The sequence below is a fragment of the Sphaeramia orbicularis genome, chromosome 19 (genome assembly GCF_902148855.1).
Source record: "Sphaeramia orbicularis chromosome 19, fSphaOr1.1, whole genome shotgun sequence".
Lineage (NCBI taxonomy): Eukaryota > Metazoa > Chordata > Actinopteri > Kurtiformes > Apogonidae > Sphaeramia > Sphaeramia orbicularis.
The window spans coordinates 42,033,279-42,055,006 of NC_043975.1; the positions used below are offsets into that span (position 1 = coordinate 42,033,279).

Sequence of the window (21,728 nt, forward strand, 5' to 3'; positions counted from 1 at the left end):
TTTTAAAGGTGGTGGGGGTTTCAGCAGAGGGTCACTGGTGTTCTATACAGATGTAAGGAGGACGGACACTAAAGGATGGGAACTGGTATGGGGACGGACAGGTGTGAGTGGAGCTGAGGCGTCGACAGTCACGGGTGGCGGATCGCGGGGGAGGCGGATCGCCCGGTGCGAGGTCCCGCCCAATGCTGCTTGCAGCTTTAATATTATTATTATTATTATACTTCCGTCTCTTTGACCTGGATTTTAACCCCCTAAACATGCTCCGAAAGTCACCAAATTTGGCACACGTGTCAGGCCTGGCGAAAAATTTGATAAAATTCAAAAATGTACCCCATAGGTGCCAAAATGAGCTCGCTAGCGCCACCTATGTGGAAAAAAACCTTTACAGCCCTAGTAGCCAGGAGGAATGTCGTAGAGACATGCAACCAGTGCCAAAATGTTTGTTGGATGAAGCACTACAAATGATACACTGACACTCATGACCTATCTCCAACAGGAAGTTCACAATATGCCTTTCAAAATAAAATTTCTAAAACTAACTCAAATGACACCGTATGTCGTATTGACTTCTAAATTGCACCAAAAGATAGAGTCAACCCTCCTCAAAAAAGTGATCTCGTAACTTAGTCTTAACTGTCTTAGTTTTTTTTTATGAGCCTGTAAAATTTTGAGGTTCAGAACTCATTTTTCACTTTGCAGTTTTTCCCCACATGTGACATATCTACACGTTCACGGGACTCACCACAACGCTCACATGCAAAAAATTTTCAAATACAATGTACGGTTATTGATTTATAACAATTTATTTATTTTCATACTTTTTCCCCTTTAGACTGCCATTTGACCCCCTTAACATGCTCCAAAACTCACCAAATTTGCCATTTATGTCATGGCTGGTGAACACTTTGATTCAATATCAAAATTAACCCATTTGGGTGCCAAAATGGACTCTGTAGCGCCACCTATGTACTAAAAAACACACAAAATCTGCCCTAGCAGCCAGTAGGAATGTCACAGAAACATGAAACAAATACCAAAATGTTGGTCTGATTGAGCTCGACAAATCATACACTGACACTCATGAGCTAACTCCAACAGGAAGTTGGCAATCTGCCTTTGAAAGTTACTCTACGTTTCTGCAATTACTGCTTATTCATTTCAGACTTTTGACACAAAAGTTATACCTCCTTAAATTCCCACACTTCTGCAGAATCCAAAAGTAAAAGAGTTTTTCACATACAACCTACGGTTATGGAATAATCACAATTTTTGGAAGACTATGTGTAGTTTCACTTTTCACAATGACAAAATCCCTATTTAAAGCACACTACTGCCATCTGGTGGGTGTCTGACAAATGACCAGGGGTTAGAGCAGTGTTCTGTTATACAGGAGTCCTGGGTTCAAACCCCAGACAGGGAAATAGCTTTGTTTTTGGTTTGTTTGGGGGTTTTTTTTGGTTTTGTTTTGTTTTTCTTCCCTTCATCACATTTTAAAACATGTTTTTACTTCATAATATTGTGGATATTGGACATTTTGCACACATTACAAAGTACACACAGTACATTTTTTTCTAAATAAAACCTTTATTAAACATAATACATACTGTCTGTTACTTCTACTTACATACTTCTTTTCATTGTTATGACCAAACGCTCAACTATTTTTAAAATGTTTCTTCATTCAAAAGTACTCTTTCTCACAGACACACATGCTCACACAATAGGGTTTTTCCAAAAATAATAGCCTTAAATGTGATAAATCATCACTTTTATACTCACTTATTCATACAATTTAGATTCATTTTTCACACTGATTCTTTCTCTCACATGCAAAACAAATGCATATACACATAGTAGGGTTTCCAAAATAAAAGTCTCATTTAAAGGTGATGGTGGTTTCAGCAGAGGGTCGCTGGTGTTCTGTACAGATGTAAGGAGGACAGACACTAAAGGGTGGGAACTGGTATGGGGACGGAGAGGTGTGACTGGAGCTGAGGTGATGACGGTCACGGGAGGCGTATCGCGGAGGAGGCGGAATGCCTGGTGCGAGGTCCCGCCCAATGCTGCTTGTAGCTTTAATATTATTAGGGACCGAGCCAAAAGGTAAGGCCCTCTCACACAGTGAGAGGCCTTGCCTGCAAGCAAGGCCCTATTGTTTTTCGTTCGTTATGATAATATTATTATTATTCACACACCATTTTGACCTTGATTTTGACCCCCTAAACATGCTCAAAAACTCACCAAATTTGGCACACATGTCAGGCCTGGCGAAAAATTTTATTAAATGAAATAATTAACCCCATAGGTGCCAAAATGGCCTCTCTAGCGCCACCTATGTGAAAAAAACGGTTACTACCCTAGTGGCCAGTAGGAATGTCACACAGACATGAAACCACTGCCAAATTTTTGTTGGATCATGCTCTACAAATCATCCACTGACACTCATGACCTTTCTCCAACAGGAAGTTCGCAATATGCCTTTCAAAATAAAATTTTCAAAACTAACTCCGATGACACCGTTTGTCGTATTGACTTCTAAATAGCGCCAAAAGATACAGTGAAACCTCGTTAATAAATAATTTCACACCTTCTCCATTACTGTCTTAGTTTTTTTTTTACAAGCCCGCAAAGTTGCGATGGTTGGAACTCATTTTTCACTTTGGAGTTTTTCCCCACATGTGACATATCTACGCGTTCACGGGACTCAGCACAACTCTCACATCCAAAAATTTTTGAGATAGGATGTACGGTTATTGATTTATAACAATTTGTTTCTTTTCATACTTTTTCCACTTTAGACTGCAATTTGACCCCCTTAACATGCTCCAAAACTCACCAAATTTGCCATGTATGTCATGGCTGGTGAACACTTTCATACAATATCAAAATTAACCCCTTGCGTGCCAAAATGGACTCTGTAGCGCCACCTATGTACTAAAAAACACACAAAATCTTCCCAAGCGGCCAGTAGGAATGTCACAGAAACATGAAACAAATGCCAAAATGTTGGTCTGATTGAGCCGACAAATCATACACTGACACTCATGAGCTAACTCCAACAGGAAGTTGGCAATCTGCCTTTGAAAGTTACTTTTCGTTTCTGCAATTATTGCTTAGTCATTTCAGACCTCTGAATAAAAAGTTATACCTCAATTCCTACAAGTCTACAGAATCCAAAAGTGAAAGAATTTTTCAGATACGACCTACGGTTATGGAATAATGGCGATTTTTTGAAGACTATGTTTACTTTCACTTTTAACAATGACAAAGTCCCTATAAAACTCTTCCTGGTGCACAGCTGTATGAGTCTGTCCTTAGTGCAGTGGTTCATGTAGCTACCTATGGAACAAGAGCACCTGGGTTCAAGTCCCAGACTATACAATTTTTTTTTTTTTTTTTTTTTCTTTCTTTCTCCATTTTAAAACAGGTTTTACTGCATTGTATTTTGGATATTGGAAATTTTGCACACATTCAAAAGTATACTGAGTACATTTTTTCTAAATAAAACCCTAATTACCAATAACACAAAATTTCTATTACATAACTTCTTTTCATTTTTATGAGCAAACGCTCAACTGTTTGTACAATGTTTCTTCATTCAAAAGAACTCTTTCTCACAGACACACATGCTCACACAATAGGGTTTTTCCAAAATAAAAGCCTTAAATGTGAGAAATCATCACTTTAATGCTCAATTATTCATACCATTTCAATTCATTTTTCAATCTGATTCTTTCTCTCACATACAAAACAAATGCACATACACACAGTAGGGTTTCCAAAATAAAAGTCTCATTTTAAAGGTGATGGTGGTTTCAGCAGAGGGTCGCTGGTATTCTGTACAGATGTAAGGAGGACAGACACTAAAGGATGGGAACTCCTATGGGGACGGAGAGGTGTGAGTGGAGCTGAGGTGTGGACGTTCCCGGGACGCGGATCGCGGGGGAGGCGGAACGCCCGGTGCGAGGTCCCGCCCAATGCTGCTTGCAGCTTTAATTAGGGACCGAGCCGAAAGGTAAGGCCCTCTCACGCAGTGAGAGGCCTTGCCTGCAAGCAAGGCCCTATTGTTTTTCGTTCATTTTTATATTATTAGGGACCGAGCCGAAAGGTAAGGCCCTCTCACACAGTGAGAGGCCTTGCCTGCAAGCAAGGCCCTATTGTTTTTCGTTTGTTTTTATATTATTATTATTATTCACACACCACTTTGACCTGGATTTTGACCCCCTGAACATGCACGAAAACTCACCAAATTTGGCACACATGTCAGGCCTGGCGAAAAATTTGATAAAATGAAAAAATTAACCCCATAGGTGCCAAAATGGGCTCTCTAGCGCCACCTATGTGAAAAAAACGGCAACTGCCCTAGTGGCCAGTAGGAATGTCGTACAGACATGAAACCAGTGCCAAAATTTTTGTTGGATCATGCTCTACCAATCATCCACTGACACTCATGACCTATCTGCAACAGGAACTTCGCAATATGCCTTTCAAAATAAAATTTCTAAAACTAACTCCGATGACACCGTTTGTGGTATTGACTTCTAAATAGCGCCAAAAGATAGAGTGAACCCTCCTTAATACACCGATTTCACACCTTTTCCATAACTGTCTTAGTTTCTTTTTTACAAGCCTGCAAAGTTGCGATGTTTGGAACTCATTTTTCACTTTGGAGTTTTTCCCCACATGTGACATATCTACGCGTTCACGGGACTCAGCACAACTCTCACATCCAAAACATTTTGAGATAGGATGTATGGTTATTGATTTATAACAATTTGTTTATTTTCATACTTTTTCGGCTTTAGACTGCCATTTGACCCCCTTAACATGCTCCAAAACTCACCAAATTTGCCATGTATGTCATGACTGGTGAACACTTTCATACAATATCAAAATTAACCCCTTGCATGCTAAAATGGACTCTGTAGCGCCACCTATGTACTAAAAAACACACAAAATCGGCCCTAGCGGCCAGTAGGAATGTCACAGAAACATGAAACAAATGCCAAAATGTTGGTCTGATTGAGCCCGACAAATCATACACTGACACTCATGAGCTAACTCCAACAGGAAGTTGGCAATCTGCCTTTGAAAGTTACTCTACGTTTCTGCAATTAGTACTCAGTCATTCCAGACTTTTGAATAAAAAGTTATACCTCACTCAATTCCCACAAGTCTGCAGAATCCAAAAGTGAAAGAATTTTTCAGATACGACCTACGGTTATGGAATTATGGCGATTTTTTGAAGACTATGTTTACTTTCACTTTTAACAATGACAAAGTCCCTATAAAATTCTTCTTGGTGGGCAGCTGTCTATGGCTGTCCTTAGTGTAGTGGTTCATGTAGCTGCCTATGGAGCAAGAGGACCTGGGTTCAAGTCCCAGACAATCCAAATTTTTTTTTTTTTTTTTTTTTCTCCATCTTAAAACAGGTTTTACTGCATTGTATTTTGGATACTGGAAATTTTGCACACATTCAAAAGTACACGGAGTACATTTTTTCAAAATAAAACCCCAAATACCAATAATACAAAATTTCAATTACATAACTTCTTTTCATTTTTATGATCAAACGCTCAACTCTTTGTACAATGTTTCTTCATTCAAAAGTACTCTTTCTCACAGACACACATGCTCACACAATAGGGTTTTTCCAAAATAAAAGCCTTAAATGTGAGACATCATCACTTTTATGCTCAATTATTCATACAATTTCAATTCATTTTTCAAACTGATTCTTTCTCTCACATACAAAACAAATGCACATACACACAGTAGGTTTTCCAAAATAAAAGTGTCATTTTAAAGGTGATGGTGGTTTCAGCAGAGGGTCGCTGGTGTTCTGTACAGATGTAAGGAGGACGGACACTAAAGGGTGGGAACTGGTATGGGGACGGAGAGGTGTGAGTGGAGCTGAGGTGTGGACGGTCACGGGAGGCGGATCGCGGGGGAGGCGGAACGCCCGGTGCGAGGTCCCGCCCAATGCTGCTTGCAGCTTTAATTATATTATTATTATTATTCACACACCACTTTGACCTGGATTTTGACCCCCTGAACATGCACGAAAACTCACCAAATTTGGCACACATGTCAGGACTGGCAAAAAATTTATTAAATGAAAAAATTAACCCTATAGGTGCCAAAATGGCCTCTCTAGCGCCACCTATGTGAAAAAAAATATCATTGCCCTAGTGGCCAGTTGGAATGTCGCACAGACATGAAACCACTGCCAAAATTTTTGTTGGATCATGCTTTACAAATCATCCACTGACACTCATGACCTATCTCCAACAGGAAGTTCGCAATATGCCTTTCAAAATAAAATTTTCAAAACTAACTCCGATGACACCGTTATTCGTATTGACTTCTAAAAAGCGCCAATAGATGCAGTGAAACCTCCTTAATAAAACCATTTCAGACCTTTTCCATAACTGTCTTAGTTTTTGTTTTTACAAGCCCGCAAAGTTGCGATGTTTGGAACTCATTTTTCACTTTGGAGTTTTTCCCCACATTTGACATATCTACGCGTTCACGGGACCTGAGCACAACTCTCACATCCAAAAATTTTTGAGATAAGATGTACGGTTATTGATTTATAACAATTTGTTTCTTTTCATACTTTTTCCACTTTAGACTGCCATTTGACCCACTTAACATGCTCCAAAACTCACCAAATTTGACATGTATGTCATGGCTGGTGAACACTTTGATTCAATATCAAAATTAACCCCTTGGGTGCAAAAATGGACTCTGTAGCGCCACCTTTGTACTAAAAACCACACAAAATCTTCCCTAGCGGCCAGTAGGAATGTCGCAGAAACATGAAACAAATGCCAAAATGTTGGTCTGATTGAGCCCGACAAATCACACACTGACACTCATGAGCTAACTCCAACAGGAAGTTGGCAATCTGCCTTTGAAAGTTACTCTTCGTTTCTGCAATTATTGCTTAGTCATTTCAGACCTCTGAATAAAAACTGCTGCCTATTCATTTCATACTTTTAAAAAAAAAATTATACCTCATTAAATTCCCACAAGTCTGCAGAATCCAAAAGTGAAAGAATTTTTCAGATACAACCTACGGTTATGGAATTATGGCGATTTTTTGAAGACTATGTTTAGTTTCACTTTTAACAATGACAAAATCCCTATAAAATTGTTCCTGGTGCACATGATTACGTGTCTGTCTGTAGTGCAGTGGTTCATGTAGCTGCCTATGAAACAAGAGGACCCGGGTTCAAGTCCCAGGCAATCCAAGAATTTTTTCTTTTTTTTTTTTTAAAACAAGTTTTACTGCACTGTATTGTGGATATTGGACATTTTGCACACATTCAAAAGTACACGGAGTACGTTTTTTCAAAATAAAACCCCAATTAAGAATAATACAAAATGTCAATTACATCACTTCTTTTCAGTTTTAGGACCAAACGCTCAACTGTTTGTACAATGTTTCTTCATTCAAAAGTACTCTTTCTCACAGACACACATGCTCACACAATAGGGTTTTTCCAAAATAATAGCCTTAAATGTTGTAAATCATCACTTTCATACTCAATTATTCCTACAGTTTCAGTTCATTTTTCAAACTGATTCTTTCTCTCACATACAAAACAAATGCACATACACACAGTAGGGTTTCCAAAATAAAAGTCTCATTTTAAAGGTGATGGTGGTTTCAGCAGAGGGTCGCTGGTGTTCTGTACAGATGTAAGGAGGACAGACACTAAAGGGTGAGAACTGGTATGGGGACGGAGAGGTGTGAGTGGAGCTGAGGTGTCGACGGTCACGGGAGGAATATCACGGGGGAGGCGGATCGCGGGGGAGGCAGAACGCCCGGTGTGAGGTCCCGCCCAATGCTGCCTGCAGCTTTAAGTATTAGGGACCGAGCTGAAAGGTAAGGCCCTCTCACACAGTGAGAGGCCTTGCCTGCAAGGAAGGCCCTATTGTTTTTCGTTCGTTATGATATTATTATTATTATTCACACACCACTTTGACCTTGATTTTGACCCCCTAAACATGCTCGAAAACTCACCAAATTTGGCATACATGTCAGGCCTCGTGAAAAATTTCATAAAATGAAAAAATTAACCCCATAGGTGCCGAAATGGGATTTCTAGCGCCACCTATATGAAAAAAAACGGAAACAGCCCTAGTGGCCAGTAGGAATGTCGTAGAGACATGGAACGACTGCCAGAATATTTGTTGGATCAAGCACTACAAATAATACATGGATGCCCCTAACCTAACTCCAACAGGAAGTTCGCAATTTTCCTTTCAAAATAAAATTTCTAAAACTAACTCCCATGACACCGTTTGTCATATTAACTTCTAAATAGCGCCAAAAGATAGAGTGAAACCTCCTTAACAAAATGATTTCACACCTTTTCCATAACTGTCTTAGTTTTTTTGTTACAAGCCCGCAAAGTTGCGATGTTCGGAACTCATTTTTCACTTTGGAGTTTTTCCCCACATGTGACATATCTATGCATTCACGGGACTCACCACAACACTCACATGCAAAAAATTTTGAGATAGCATGTACGGTTCTTCATTTATAGAAATTTGTTTATTTTCATAATTTTTATACTGTAGACTGCCATTTGACCCCCTTAATATGTTCCAAAACTCACCAAATTTGCCATGTATGTCATGGCTCGTGAACACTTTGATTTAATATAAAAAATAATCCCTTGGGTGCCAAAATGGACTCTGTAGCGCCACCTTTGTACTAAAAAACACACAAAATCTGCCCTAGCGGCCAGTAGGAATGTCACAGAAGCATGAAACAAATGCCAAAATGTTGGTCTGATTGAGCCCGACAAATCATACACTGACACTCATGAGCTAACTCCAACAGGAAGTTTGCAATCTGCCTTTGAAAGTTACTCTACCTTTCTGCAATTACTGCTTATTCATTTCAGACTTTTGATAAAACAGTTATACCTCATTAAATTCCCACAAGTCTGCAGAATCCAAAAGTGAAAGAATTTTTCAGATACGACCTACGGTTATGGAATAATGGTGATTTTTTTTGAAGACTATGTTTGGTTTCACTTTTAACAATGACAAAATCCCTATAAAACTCTTCCTGGTGCACACTTGTAAGTGTCTGTCTGTAGTGCAGTGGTTCATGTTGCAGCCTATGGAACAAGATGACCCTGGTTCAAGACCCAAGTAATCCAAATTTTTTTTTTTTTTTTTTAAATTTTAAAACAGGTTTTACTGCATTGTATTGTGGATATTGGAAATTTTGCACACATTCAAAAGTACACGGAGTACATTTTTTCAAAATAAAACCCCAATTAAAAAAAAAAATACAAAATGTCTATTCCATAACTTCTTTTCATTTTTATGACCAAATGCTCAACTATTTGTACAATGTTTCTTCATTCAAAAGTACTCTTTCTCACAGACACACATGCTCACACAATAGGGTTTTTCCAAAATAAAAGCCTTAAATGCGATAAATCATCACTTTTATACTCACTTATTCATACAATCTCAGATCATTTTTCAAACTGATTCTTTCTCTCACATATAAAACAAATGCACATACACACAGTAGGGTTTCCAAAATAAAAGTGTCATTTTAAAGGTGATGGTGGTTTCAGCAGAGGGTCGCTGGTGTTCTGTACAGATGTAAGGAGGACAGACAGTTTAGGGTGGGAACTGGTTTCGGGACGGAGAGGTGTGAGTGGAGCTGAGGTTTCGATGGTCACGGGAGGCGGATCGTGGGGGAGGTGGATCACGCGGGGGAAGAATCACGGGGGAGGCGGATTGCCTGGTGCGAGGTCCCACCCAATGCTGCTTGCAGCTTTAATTATTATTATTTTTCTTACTCCGCCACTTTCACCTGGATTTTGACCCCCTAAACATGCTCCAAAACGCACCAAATTTGGCACACATGTCAGGCCTGGCGAAAAATTTGATAAAATGAAAAAATTTACCCCATAGGTGCCAAAATGGGCTCTCTAGCGCCACCTACGTGATAAAAACGGCAACTGCCTTAGTGGCCAGTAGGAAAGGCGTAGAGACATGGAACCAGTACCAAAAATTTTGGTGGACAATACAAATACAATACAAATACCCTACAAACCATCCACTAACACTTATGACCTATATCCAACAGGAAGTTCGCAATATGCCCTTCAAAATTACATTTCTAAAACTACCTCCGATGACACCGTTTGTCATATTGACTTCTAAATAGCACCAAAAGATAGAGTGAACCCTCCTCAAAAAAGTGGTCTTGTAGCTTAGTCTTGACTGTCTTAGTTTTTTTTTTTACAAGCCCGCAAAGTTGCGAAGTTTGGAACTCATTTTTCACTTTGAAGTTTTTCCACACATGTGACATATCTACGCGTTCACAGGACTCACCACAATGCTCACATGCAAAAATTTTTGAGATAGGATGTACGGTTATTGATTTATAGCAATTTGTTTATTTTCATACTTCTTCAGAAACATGAAACAAATGCCAAAATGTTGGTCTGATTGAGCCTGACAAATCATACACTGACACTCATGAGCTAACTCCAAAAGGAAGTTGGCAATCTGCCTTTGAAAGTTACTCTATGTTTCTGCAATTACTGCTTATTCATTTCAGACTTTAGAAAAAAAAAAAGTTACACGTCATTAAATTTCCACAAGTCTGCAAAATCCAAAAGTGAAAGAATTTTTCAGATATGACCTACGGTTATGGAATAATGGCGATTCTTTCAAGACCATGTTTAGTTTCACTTTTCACAATGGCAAAATCCCTATGAAAGTCTTGCTGGTGCATGATTGCACATGTCTGTCTGTAGTGCAGTGGTTAGAGCTTCTGCCTCTTGAGCAGAAGGACCCAGGTTCAAGTCCCACACAATCCAAATATATATGTATTTTTTCAATTTTAAAACAGGTTTTACTGCATTATATTGTGGATATTGGAAATTTTTCACACATTCAATACTACACAGAGTACATTTTTTTAAAATGAAACCCAAATTAAGAATAATACAAAATGTCAATTACATAACTTCTTTTCATTTTTATGACCAAGAGCTCAACTGTTTGTACAATGTTTCATCATTCAAAAGTACTCTTTCTGACAGACACACATGCTCACACAATAGGGTTTTTCCAAAATAAAAGCCTTATATGTGATAAATCATCACTTTTATTCTCAATTATTCATACAATTTCAATTCATTTTTCAAACTGATTCTTTCTCTCACATACAAAACAAATGCACATACCCACAGTCAGGTTTCCAAAATTAAAGTATCATTTAAAGGTTTTGGTGGTTTCAGCAGAGGTTCGCTGGTGTTCTGTAGAGATGTAAGGAGGACAGACACTAAAGGGTGGGAACTGGTATCGGGACAGAGAGGTGTGAGTGGAGCTGAGGTGTCGACGGTCACGGGAGGCGGGTCGCGGATCACGCGGGAGGCGGATCGCGCACAAGGCAGATCGCGGGGGAGGCGGAACGCCTGGTGCGAGGTCCTGCCCAATGCTGCTTGCAGCTTTAATTATTACTATTATTCTGTGCAGATTTGATCCCAAATTTCACCCATTCACCGTTCACAAAAATTCAATTTTATTTGACCAAAAATTCACGCCCAGCGAACATTTTTTTCATTTGAAGTCGCCAAGAAAATATATCGCAACATGACGCGGTAGCGCCCCCTCAAAAATCAAAATACATTATGGGAGCCCTCCCAAAATTTTTTTCATCATACAAACATGAAACTTTTTACAGACATAGCCCATCATAGACAAGTAAAAAATGACATTATGGCCCCGCTCTAAACCCAACAGGAAGTCAGCCATATTGGGTGGAAGTTTGGACCTCTAAAATCCCACCCTTCACACTTTCATCATCTCCTTCTAGGGTTTACATCCAATTTGGACCACACTGGGTTAAAATCACCTACACACGTGTGATCAAAAGTTACCATTTACATGTTTGATCAAATGTTTGGTGTGGCTGTGATAACCTCACAACGAAGCGGACATTTTTAGAAGTATAAAAGTGCGTATATCTCGCACACAGAGTGTCAGATTGAATTGGACCCAATGTACCATTTGTGTGGAATGACAACCTGAACACGATGGTATGTTACTCATATGGTTGGATTGTAAAATGGCTGTCTCACGCCCCCTACAATTTTTTTAATGGGAGTGATTTTTTATTTTTTTTTACGTAGGCAAAAAAAAATTGACACACGTCTTTCATGCCAAACTAAACCAAAAAGCCAATGAGGTCACACCCCTATTTACAACTGTGTTTCCATGACGACACCAAAACTGTACCATTTAGATGAATGGGGTTTTACACAAGGGATGTAATTGTGTGTGATCAAAAATTATCACCTATATTTTTGGTCAAATGTTTGGCATGGCTGTGATGAGGTCACGATGATGCGGTCATTTTCAAAATTATTACATGGTGCTTATCTCACAGAATCTCGGATCCAGCCCACAATACAGTGTTCTCTCACTGTCGTTGTCCTTGGTGGTCACTTTGGGAGGCCGTTGCATGGGAGGGTGAGGGCCTTAACACCACTTTTGGCTTTTTTTTTTTTTTTTCCCCTGCACTTTGAGCTCAAATATGACCCCCTAAACATTTACAAAAACTCACCAAATTTTGCCCAAAATTCAGAAGTACGAGAAATTGAATTTACGTGTAAGTTTTGTAAATGTCAGTAAAGAAATACTGCAAAAGTGCCTGCTTGAAAAGTGGAAATACATTACGCCAGTGGGACCACATCCAACATAAAGTTTGTCAAAGAGACACAAAAATTGGTACACAGATTTTTCATCTGGAGATAAGCAATAAGTATTATTATGGCCAAATTGGAATGAAATTTCTAAAATGCTGAGTCAGCATTTTCGCTGACGTCATATGTTAACTATCTCCTCCTTGGGCGTTTGGCTGAATGAACTCAAAATTTGTGTACAGTATTTAGAGAAGTGGGGCATCAAAAGTTAGCCGAATTTTTGGGATCAGTGTCACCGTTTTTTTGGTACAGGGTCGCAAAGTTTTCAAAGTTCTTCCGAAGATTTCCCATTACAAAAATTTCTTCAGCTAGGACGTATGAACACATATTTTTCTCAAATTTGACTCAGACATCTATCTCCCAGGCCTTCACCCATTTATTAAAAGAAATTGAAATTTCACACTATAGCACCCCCTACAAAGTTACCTTTACAAAAATTGCTTCAGCTCAGACATACAAACACCGATTTGCCTCAAATTTGAGCCAGCTGTCAATCTCCCAGGCCTACACCCATTCATCTGAAAAATGTGAGATTTGGCTCCATAGTGCCTCCTGCAAATTTATTTGACTAAAATTGGTTCAGCTTGGACATACAATCACGTATTTGCCTCAAATTTGAGTCAGTTTCCAATCTCCCAGGCCTACACCCATTTGTCAGAAGACATTGAAAATTTACACAATAGCGCTCCCTATGAATTTACCTTTATGAAAATTGCATCAGTTCGGACATACGAACACCGATTTGGCTCAAATTTGACTGAATGGTACATCTCACAGGACAACACCCATTCAGTGGAAGAAATGGAATTTTGGCTGCATAGCGCCCCCTACAGATTTAATTATACAACCATTTCTTTAGTTCGGACATGCAAAGATTTGCCTCAAATTTGAATCAGTTGTCAGTCTCACAGGCCTACTCCCATTCATCAGAAGACATTAAAATATGGTGGTAGAGCGCCACCTGCTGAACAATGGACATACTTGTACTGGACGTGCCCGTGGCGAGGGCTTTTCAATGCCGCTTGTGGCTTTAATTAGGCCCGAGCCGAGTAAAGCCGGCGCAGGGCCTATTGAGTCTGCAGTGGGCGCATGGTGACGAAATCGCCAGTGACGCGGTCGCCTTTCGCCACTGTCCCCACTCTCACACATATTCACATTCACGGCATTGAGACCTTTCCGACGATGTACATGACATGTGCACAAGTCACATATTTACACCTGCTCAGAATGAATGGGAGTCAATGGGACACATCCACTCGGGGTCAGTCACGTGTGTAAGTGCACGACAGGTGACATCTGACCCCACACAAATGTGGGGGACCTCGAGAAGTTTCAAAAAAGGGCAAATACGTGGTTGCCATAGAAACGGCCATATTGTTCTTGCTCAGATTATTATTATTTTTATTTGTATTTATTTATTTATTTATTTTTTGTCTTATTTTTCTTTCTCCTGCGCTTTGAGCTCAATTTTGACCCTCTGAACATTTACGAAAACTCACCAAATTTTGCCTAAAATTCAGAAGTGTGAGAAATTGAATTTACATATAGGTTTCGTAGATGTCGGTAAAGAAATGTTGCGGCAGCGCCCCCTTGAAAAGTGGAAATGCATTGCGCCAGTGGGAGCGCGTCCAACATAAAGTTTGTCGTAGAGCATCGAAAATCGGTAGACAGATTCATCATGAGGAGACAAACAAAAAATATTATTATGGCCACGCCCCTAAACCAACCCTTAGTCGGCCATATTGGATTGAAATTTCCAAAATGCTGAGTCAGCGTTTTCGCTGACGTCGTATTTTAACTATCTCCTCCTTGGCCGTTTGGCCAAATGAGCTCAAAATTGGTGTACAGTATCTAGAGAAGTGGGGCATCAAAAGTTAGCCGAATTTTTTGGATAGGTGTCACCGTTTTTGTGTGACAACGTCGCAAACTTTTCAAAGTTTCTCCGTGAATTTACCATTACAAAAATTGCTTCAGCTAAGACATACGAACACTGATTTGGCTGAAATTTGACTCAGACGTCTATCTCCCAGGCCTACACCCATTCATTAAAAGAAATTTAAATTTCGCACTATAGCGCCCCCTACAAATGTACATTTACAAAAATGACATCAGTTCGGACATACGAACACCGATTTGGCTCAAATTTGACTCAGACATCTGTCTCAAAGGCCTACACCTATTTATCAAAAGAAACTGAAATTTTGCACTACAGCGCCCCCTGCAAAAATTTTTAATATTTTTTATTAAAATTGCTTCAGTTCGGACATACGAACACCAATTTGGCTCAAATTTGACTCAGACGTCTATATCCCAGGCCTACACCCATTTATCAAAAAATTTTTAAATTCGGCGCCATAGCGCCCCCTACAATGTTACCTTTACGAAAATTACTTCACGTTAGACATGCAAACACCAATTTGGCTCAAATTTGAATCAGTTGTCAATCTCCCAGGCCTACACCCATTTATCAAAAGAAATTGCCACTTCGCTCAGTAGCGCCCCCTACAAATTTACCTTCATGAAAATTGCATCAGTTGAGACATACGAACACCGATTTGGCTCAAATTTGACTCAGTGGTACATCTCACAGGCCTACACCCATTCAATGGAACAAATTGAATTTTTATTCATAGCGCCCCCTACAGATTTATATATGAAAAATGTTGTTCAGTTCGGACATACGAACACTGATTTGTCTCAAATCAATTGTCAATGTCCCAGGCCTAAACCCATTCATTAGAAGACACAAAATTTGGGGCTACAGTGCCACCTGCTGAACGATGAGCATACTTCCATTGGACGTGCCCATGGCAAGGGCCTTTAGATGCCGCTTGCGGCTTTAATTTTTTTTTTCTTTATTTATTTTACTTCTCCTGCTCTTAGAGTTCAAATTTGACCCCCTGAACATTTACGAAAACTCACCAAATTTTGCCCAAAATTCAGAAGTGCGAGAAATTTAATTTATATATAGGTTTCGTAGATGTCGGTAAAGAAATGTTGCCGCAGTGCCCCCTTGAAAAGTGGAAATGCATTACGCCAATTGGAGCACGTCCAATGTAAAGTTTGTTGTAGAGCCACGAAAATCGGTACACAGATTCATCATGAGGAGACAAACAAAAAATATTATTATGGCCACTTCCCCAAAACCAACCCTTAGTCGGCCATATTGGATTGAAATTTCCAAAATGCTGAGTCAGCTTTTTCGCTGACGTCGTATTTTAACTATCTCCTCCTTGGCCGTTTGGCCGAATGAGCTCAAAATCGGTGTACAGTATCTAGAGAAGTGGGGCATCAAAAGTTAGCCAAATTTTTTGGATAGGTGTCACCGTTTTTGTGTGACGACATCGCAAACTTTGCAAAGTTTCTTCGTGAATTTACCATTACAAAAATTGCTTCAGCTCAGACATACGAACACCGATTTGGCTGAAATTTCACTCAGACGTCTATCTCCAAGGCCTACACCCATTTATTAAAAGAAATTTAAATTTCGCACTATAGCGCCCCCTACAAATGTACATTTACAAAAATGAAATCAGTTCGGACATATGAGCACCAATTTGGCTCAAATTTGACTCAGACATCTGTCTCCCCGGCCTACACCTATTTGTCAAAAGAAACTGAAATTTTGCACTACAGTGCCCCCTACAAAAATTTTTAATATTTTTTCATTAAAATTTCTTCAGTTCGGACATACGAACACCGATTTGGCTCAAATTTGACTCAGACGTCTATATCCCAGGCCTACACCCATTTATCAGAAATATTTGAAATTCGGTGCCATAGCGCCCCCTACAATTTTACCTTTACGAAAATTACTTCACGTTAGACATACAAATACCAATTTGGCTCAAATTTGAATCAGTGTTCAGTCTCCCAGGCCTACACCCATTTATCAAAAGAAATTGCCACTTCACTCATTAGCGCCCCCTAATAATTTACCTTCACGAAAATTGCATTAATTTGGACATACGAACACTGATTTAGCTCAAATTTGACTCAGTGGTACATCTCGCAAACCTACACCCATTCAATGGTAGAAATGTATTTTTAGCTGCATAGCGCCCCCTACAGATTTACTTATACAAAACTTTCTTTAGTTCGGACATACAAACAAAGATTTGCCTCAAATTTGAATCAGTTGTCGATCTCCCAGGCCTACACCCATTCATCAGAAGACATTGAAATTTGGTGCAAGAGTGCCACCTTCTGAACGATGGACATACTTCTACTGGACGTGCCTGTGGCGAGGGCCTTTAGATGCCGCTTGCGGCTTTAATTTCTCTTCTTCTCCGTCGTATTTTTAAAAAATCCCAGAAAGGACTCTGCTGCTTTCTCCCAACTTTAGTCTCCATGTTTCCAGGTAGAGTGGGGACCAGAAGACAACTCTAAACCACAAGTGACCACAAGTTATGGACTGTTAAATGTTATATGGTGCCAGCAGATAAAATTGCATGAAGGAAATAAATTGATTTTATATCAATCCGACATTAACAAAGACGAAAACATAATTTTATTCCCGGAATTATATCCATAATTTTTTACCCATTTTAGTTAGTTTTGTAAACACACAATACAGTTTCAATTAGTTATTACTTTTTTCTGTTAATTATAGTTTTTATTTATTTCAGTTAACAAAAATGTTTTTACAGTTCTAGTTTTCATCATCTCGTTAGTTTTCATTAACGATAACCTTGGTCTGAACATTCTCAGTAACCAGCACCATTTAGTGGCAGCCTTTTTAAATGAAGTAAGTTTAGGTCTGTATTTATTAAGTCAAAACACACTGTTTGATACATTTTAAGTGTGCTCTAAATATCTTGCACTCCAAAATTATATAGCCTGTGAAGGAACACAGACACTGGTATTTTAGTATTCTGAACCAAGTTAGAGGGGTTCTGCTCTAATTTACATCAGTATTTTTGAGATTACTTTTTCATATCAGTGCATTTTTAATATCTTTCACCAAGTCAACATTGAACTGCATTCAGTCAAACAGCCCTAATCACTGTGTATTACCATGCTAATTTTTTATGTATTTGGCTGTAACCTATATCTGTCATGTTTAACGGTTTTCTTCCAGTGTGTTAGTACTTCATAATCCATTTGATGTTTTATTATGTTGGTCGTTTGTCCAGGACAGCAGGGGGAAATTAGCTTCTCTGGTGCATGCGTCTTGTTCTTTGCAATGCCAACACACACTGTCCTGGAACTAAATACATAAATACAAAATGTACTGATGCTAATTGCTAATGCTATTGCTAATGCTAGGTACTGTGTGTGTGTGACTGAATTTTCCTACTGGGATAATAATGCAAGTTAACTTTTAACCTTTAAATCCCGAGGCAGACAATATAAAATCTTTCTACATGTTTTTATTGGTGTTGGAAGGAAAATGGAAAACAGTTGTGAATTTTCTTGACAGATTCTGACAGCCCAGGACCTGGTGGACTTCTCACCTGTGTACAGGTGTTTACACATTTATACTGTGCTGGTACGTGATCGCACACAAACACATGTACACACAAGGGATCTAACGATTACCGGTATAACGATTTCCGCAGTAAAATTCCTGACGGTTAGTATTACCATTTGAATTCTAATTATTATGAAAACTGTGTTTGATTACCACACTTTTCCGGAGAAAATGCCTATGTAAAGATCTGCTTTTATGTCAAATATTTGAGTATAGTTTTAATTTATTACAATTTTAATGTTATATACTTAATATTTGGAACCACTTTTCACTTTTAAAGTCTTTGAAAAGGTTCATTAAGCATCTTTGTGTTATTTATGCAATAAAGTATATACATTTTTCAAATGAGATTTTTTTTGTGTGTGTGTGTGTGTGTTTTCTGGCCTTTTGTGTTGATAAAGTAGGTTGAAAAGAAAAAATAATGGACAGATGATATAAATTAAGTTGTGCTGAAAAAAAAAAGATCCCAAACATGGGTATAGTAAACATTTTTTATATAGTATATAAAGACAAAATCAAAAGGACTGAGAAACGGTCAAAATAGGCTCGGGCCAAAATAGGCTCAGACCACTAAGGGTTAATATTTGAATGTTTCTGCCAACAGAAGTTACATTGTGCCAGTTTTTTCATTTGTTTGTTTGTTGTTTTTTTTTTAAATACAACTTCATTAAATTATTTCAGTGTGTGTATTAGTACTTTTTGAACATTTTGAGCACAATTTCAATAATACCACGATAATAATGATAACCGTGATAATTTTGGTCACAATAACCATGATATGAAATTTTCCATATTGTTACTATCCGAGTACACACACACACACACACACACACACAAACTAACAGGATCAGAAATTATAAAAAAGAAGAGTTAAATGTCTGGATAGATGACATGAACACTGAGACCATCAAACATACAGTACACACACATGTGAAAGTGGACCTGATTTCATGCTGTTTTTCCGCTCTTTGTTGTTGTTGCTGTTGTTTGCAGGGGGACCGAGAAACATTTGAGAACTACTACAGAAAACAGAGGAAAAAACAGGCACGACTAGTTCTGCAGCCGCAAGCGAACATGGTGAGACTTACACACCAACTAGTAAAGAGGAGTTCAGTCCATGTCAGAAATGATCATCACTAATCCTCACTCATCTCATGTTGTTTTGATGAAAACACAGGAGGAAGTTCTTAAATGTTTAGTTTTTAGTTGTAGATGAAACACGAGAAACAGATGAACGGTAACAGCTGCAGTGGCTGTCGTCACATGACCAGTGTCAACACTATCACCTGTTTTGCAAAGAAAAATGCGTAAAATTAAAACCGCAAGCGGTGTTAAGACCCTTGCCCGCCCGCGCGACCGCCTCCCCACGTGACTGCCAAGGACACTGACAGTGAGAGGACAGCGCATTGTGGGCTGGATCCGACATTCTGCGAGATAAGCACAGTGTTATAATTTTGAAAATGACCGCTTCATCGCGACCTCATCGCAGCCATGCCCGACATTTCATCAAAAATATAGGTGATAACTTTTGATCACATGTGTGTAGGTGATTTTCACAAAGTTTGGTCCAAATTTGATGTAAACCCTAGGAGGACATGATGAAAGAATGAGGGGTGGGATTCTGAAAAAAAAACCATTCATTTCTATGGCAAAGTTTTGATGTTGTCATGGAAACACGATTGTAAATAGGGGTGTGTCCTCATTGGCTTTTTGGTTCCGTTTGGCATGAGGGATGTGTGTGCCAAATTTTCTTTGACTATGTCAAAAAAAAAAGTTGTCCCATTCAAAAACTGTAGGGGGCGTCAGAGAGCCATTTTACGATCCAACTATACGAGTTACATATCATCGTGTTCAGGTTGTCATTCCGCACAAATGTTACACTGGGTCCAACTCAATCTGAAACGGTCTGTGCAAGATATACACACTTTTATACTTCTAAAAATGGCCGGTTCATTGTGAGGTCATCACAGCCACGCCCAACATTTGATCAAAAATGTAGGTGCTAACTTTTGATCACACATGTGTAGGTGATTTTCACCCAGTTTGGTCCAAATTGGATGTAAACCCTAGGAGGAGATGATGAAAGTATGAGGGGTGGGATTCTGACAAAAACACATTTACTATGGCACAGTTTTGATGTTGTCATGGCAACATGATTGTAAATAGGGGTGTGTCCTCATTGACTTTTTTGTTCAGTTTGACATGAGGGATGTGTGTGCCAAATTTTGTTTGACTATGTCAAAAATATTTTTTTTGTCCCATTCAAAAACTGTAGGGGGCGGCAGAGAGCAATTTTACGGTCAAACTATATGCGTTACATATCATTGTGTTCAGGTTGTCATTCTGCACAAATGTTCCATTGGGTCGAACTCAATCTGACACTCTGTGTTCGAGATATACACACTGTTATACTTCTAAAAATGGCCGCTTTGTTGTGAGGTCATCACAGCCATGCCCAACATTTGATCAAAAATGTAGGTGATAACTTTTGATTACACGTGTCTAGGTGATTTTCAGCAAGTTTGGTCCAAATTGGATGTAAACCCTAGGAGGAGATGATGAAAGTATGAGGGGTGGGATTTTAGAGGTCCAAGCTTCCACCCAATATGGCCGACTTCCCGTTGGGTTTAGGGCGGGGCCATAATGTAATTTTTTACTTCTCCTACCATGAACTATGTCTGGACCAAGTTTCATGTTTGTACGTGGACATTTTTTTTGGGTGGATTCCCATTAGCGCAATGTATTTTCATATTTTGAGGGGGTGTGGCCAAGTCATTTTTCAATATTTGGAAAATTCTTCTTGGAAAATTCTACTTTTCCACAGTGTAATTTTCAGTCTGTGTGCCATTAGTGGAACACAAAGAGTTTTTCAGCAATAACGTCCTTGAAAACCCCATTCATTTGAATGACACAGTTTTGGTGTTGTCATGGCAACACAATTGTAAATAGGGGTGTGTCCTCATTGGCTTTTTGGTTCAGTTTGGCATGAGGGATGTATGTGCAGAGTTTCTTGTTCGTATGTCAAAGAACATTTTTCACTCCCATTCAAAAACTCTAGGGGGCGTGACAGAGCCATTTTACGATCAATGTATATGCGCTACATATTATCGTGTTCAGGTTGTCATTCCGCACAAATGTTCCATTGGGTCCAACTCAATCTGACACTGTCTGTGTGAGATATACACACTTTTATACTTCTCAAAATGGCCGCTTCGTTGTAAGGTCATCACAGCCACGCCCATCATTTGATCAAAAATGTAGGTGGTAACTTTTGATCACACATGTGTGTAGGTGATTTTCACCAAGTTTGGTCTAAATTGGATGTAAACCCTAAGAGGAGATGATGAAAGTATGAGGGGTGGGATTTTAGAGGTCCACACTTCCATCCAATATGGCCGACTTCCTGTTGGGTTTAGGGCGGGGCCATAATGTAATTTTTTACTTGTCCTACCATGGGCCATGTCTGGACCAAGTTTCATGTTTCTATGTTGAAATTT

The 21,728-nt window shown here is 39.1% G+C and overlaps 1 protein-coding gene across 3 annotated transcripts in view; it reads left to right on the plus strand.

The window, feature by feature from the left end:
* exoc6 (exocyst complex component 6) overlaps positions 1–21,728 on the plus strand; it is a 275,638-nt gene that overhangs the window by 122,220 nt on the left and 131,690 nt on the right. For all 3 annotated transcript variants that reach the window (XM_030121915.1, XM_030121916.1, XM_030121917.1), the window contains exons 9-10: positions 18,181–18,249; positions 19,225–19,308. In XM_030121915.1, the coding sequence (XP_029977775.1) occupies positions 18,181–18,249; positions 19,225–19,308 (153 nt within the window). The remainder of the gene's footprint in view (positions 1–18,180; positions 18,250–19,224; positions 19,309–21,728) is intronic.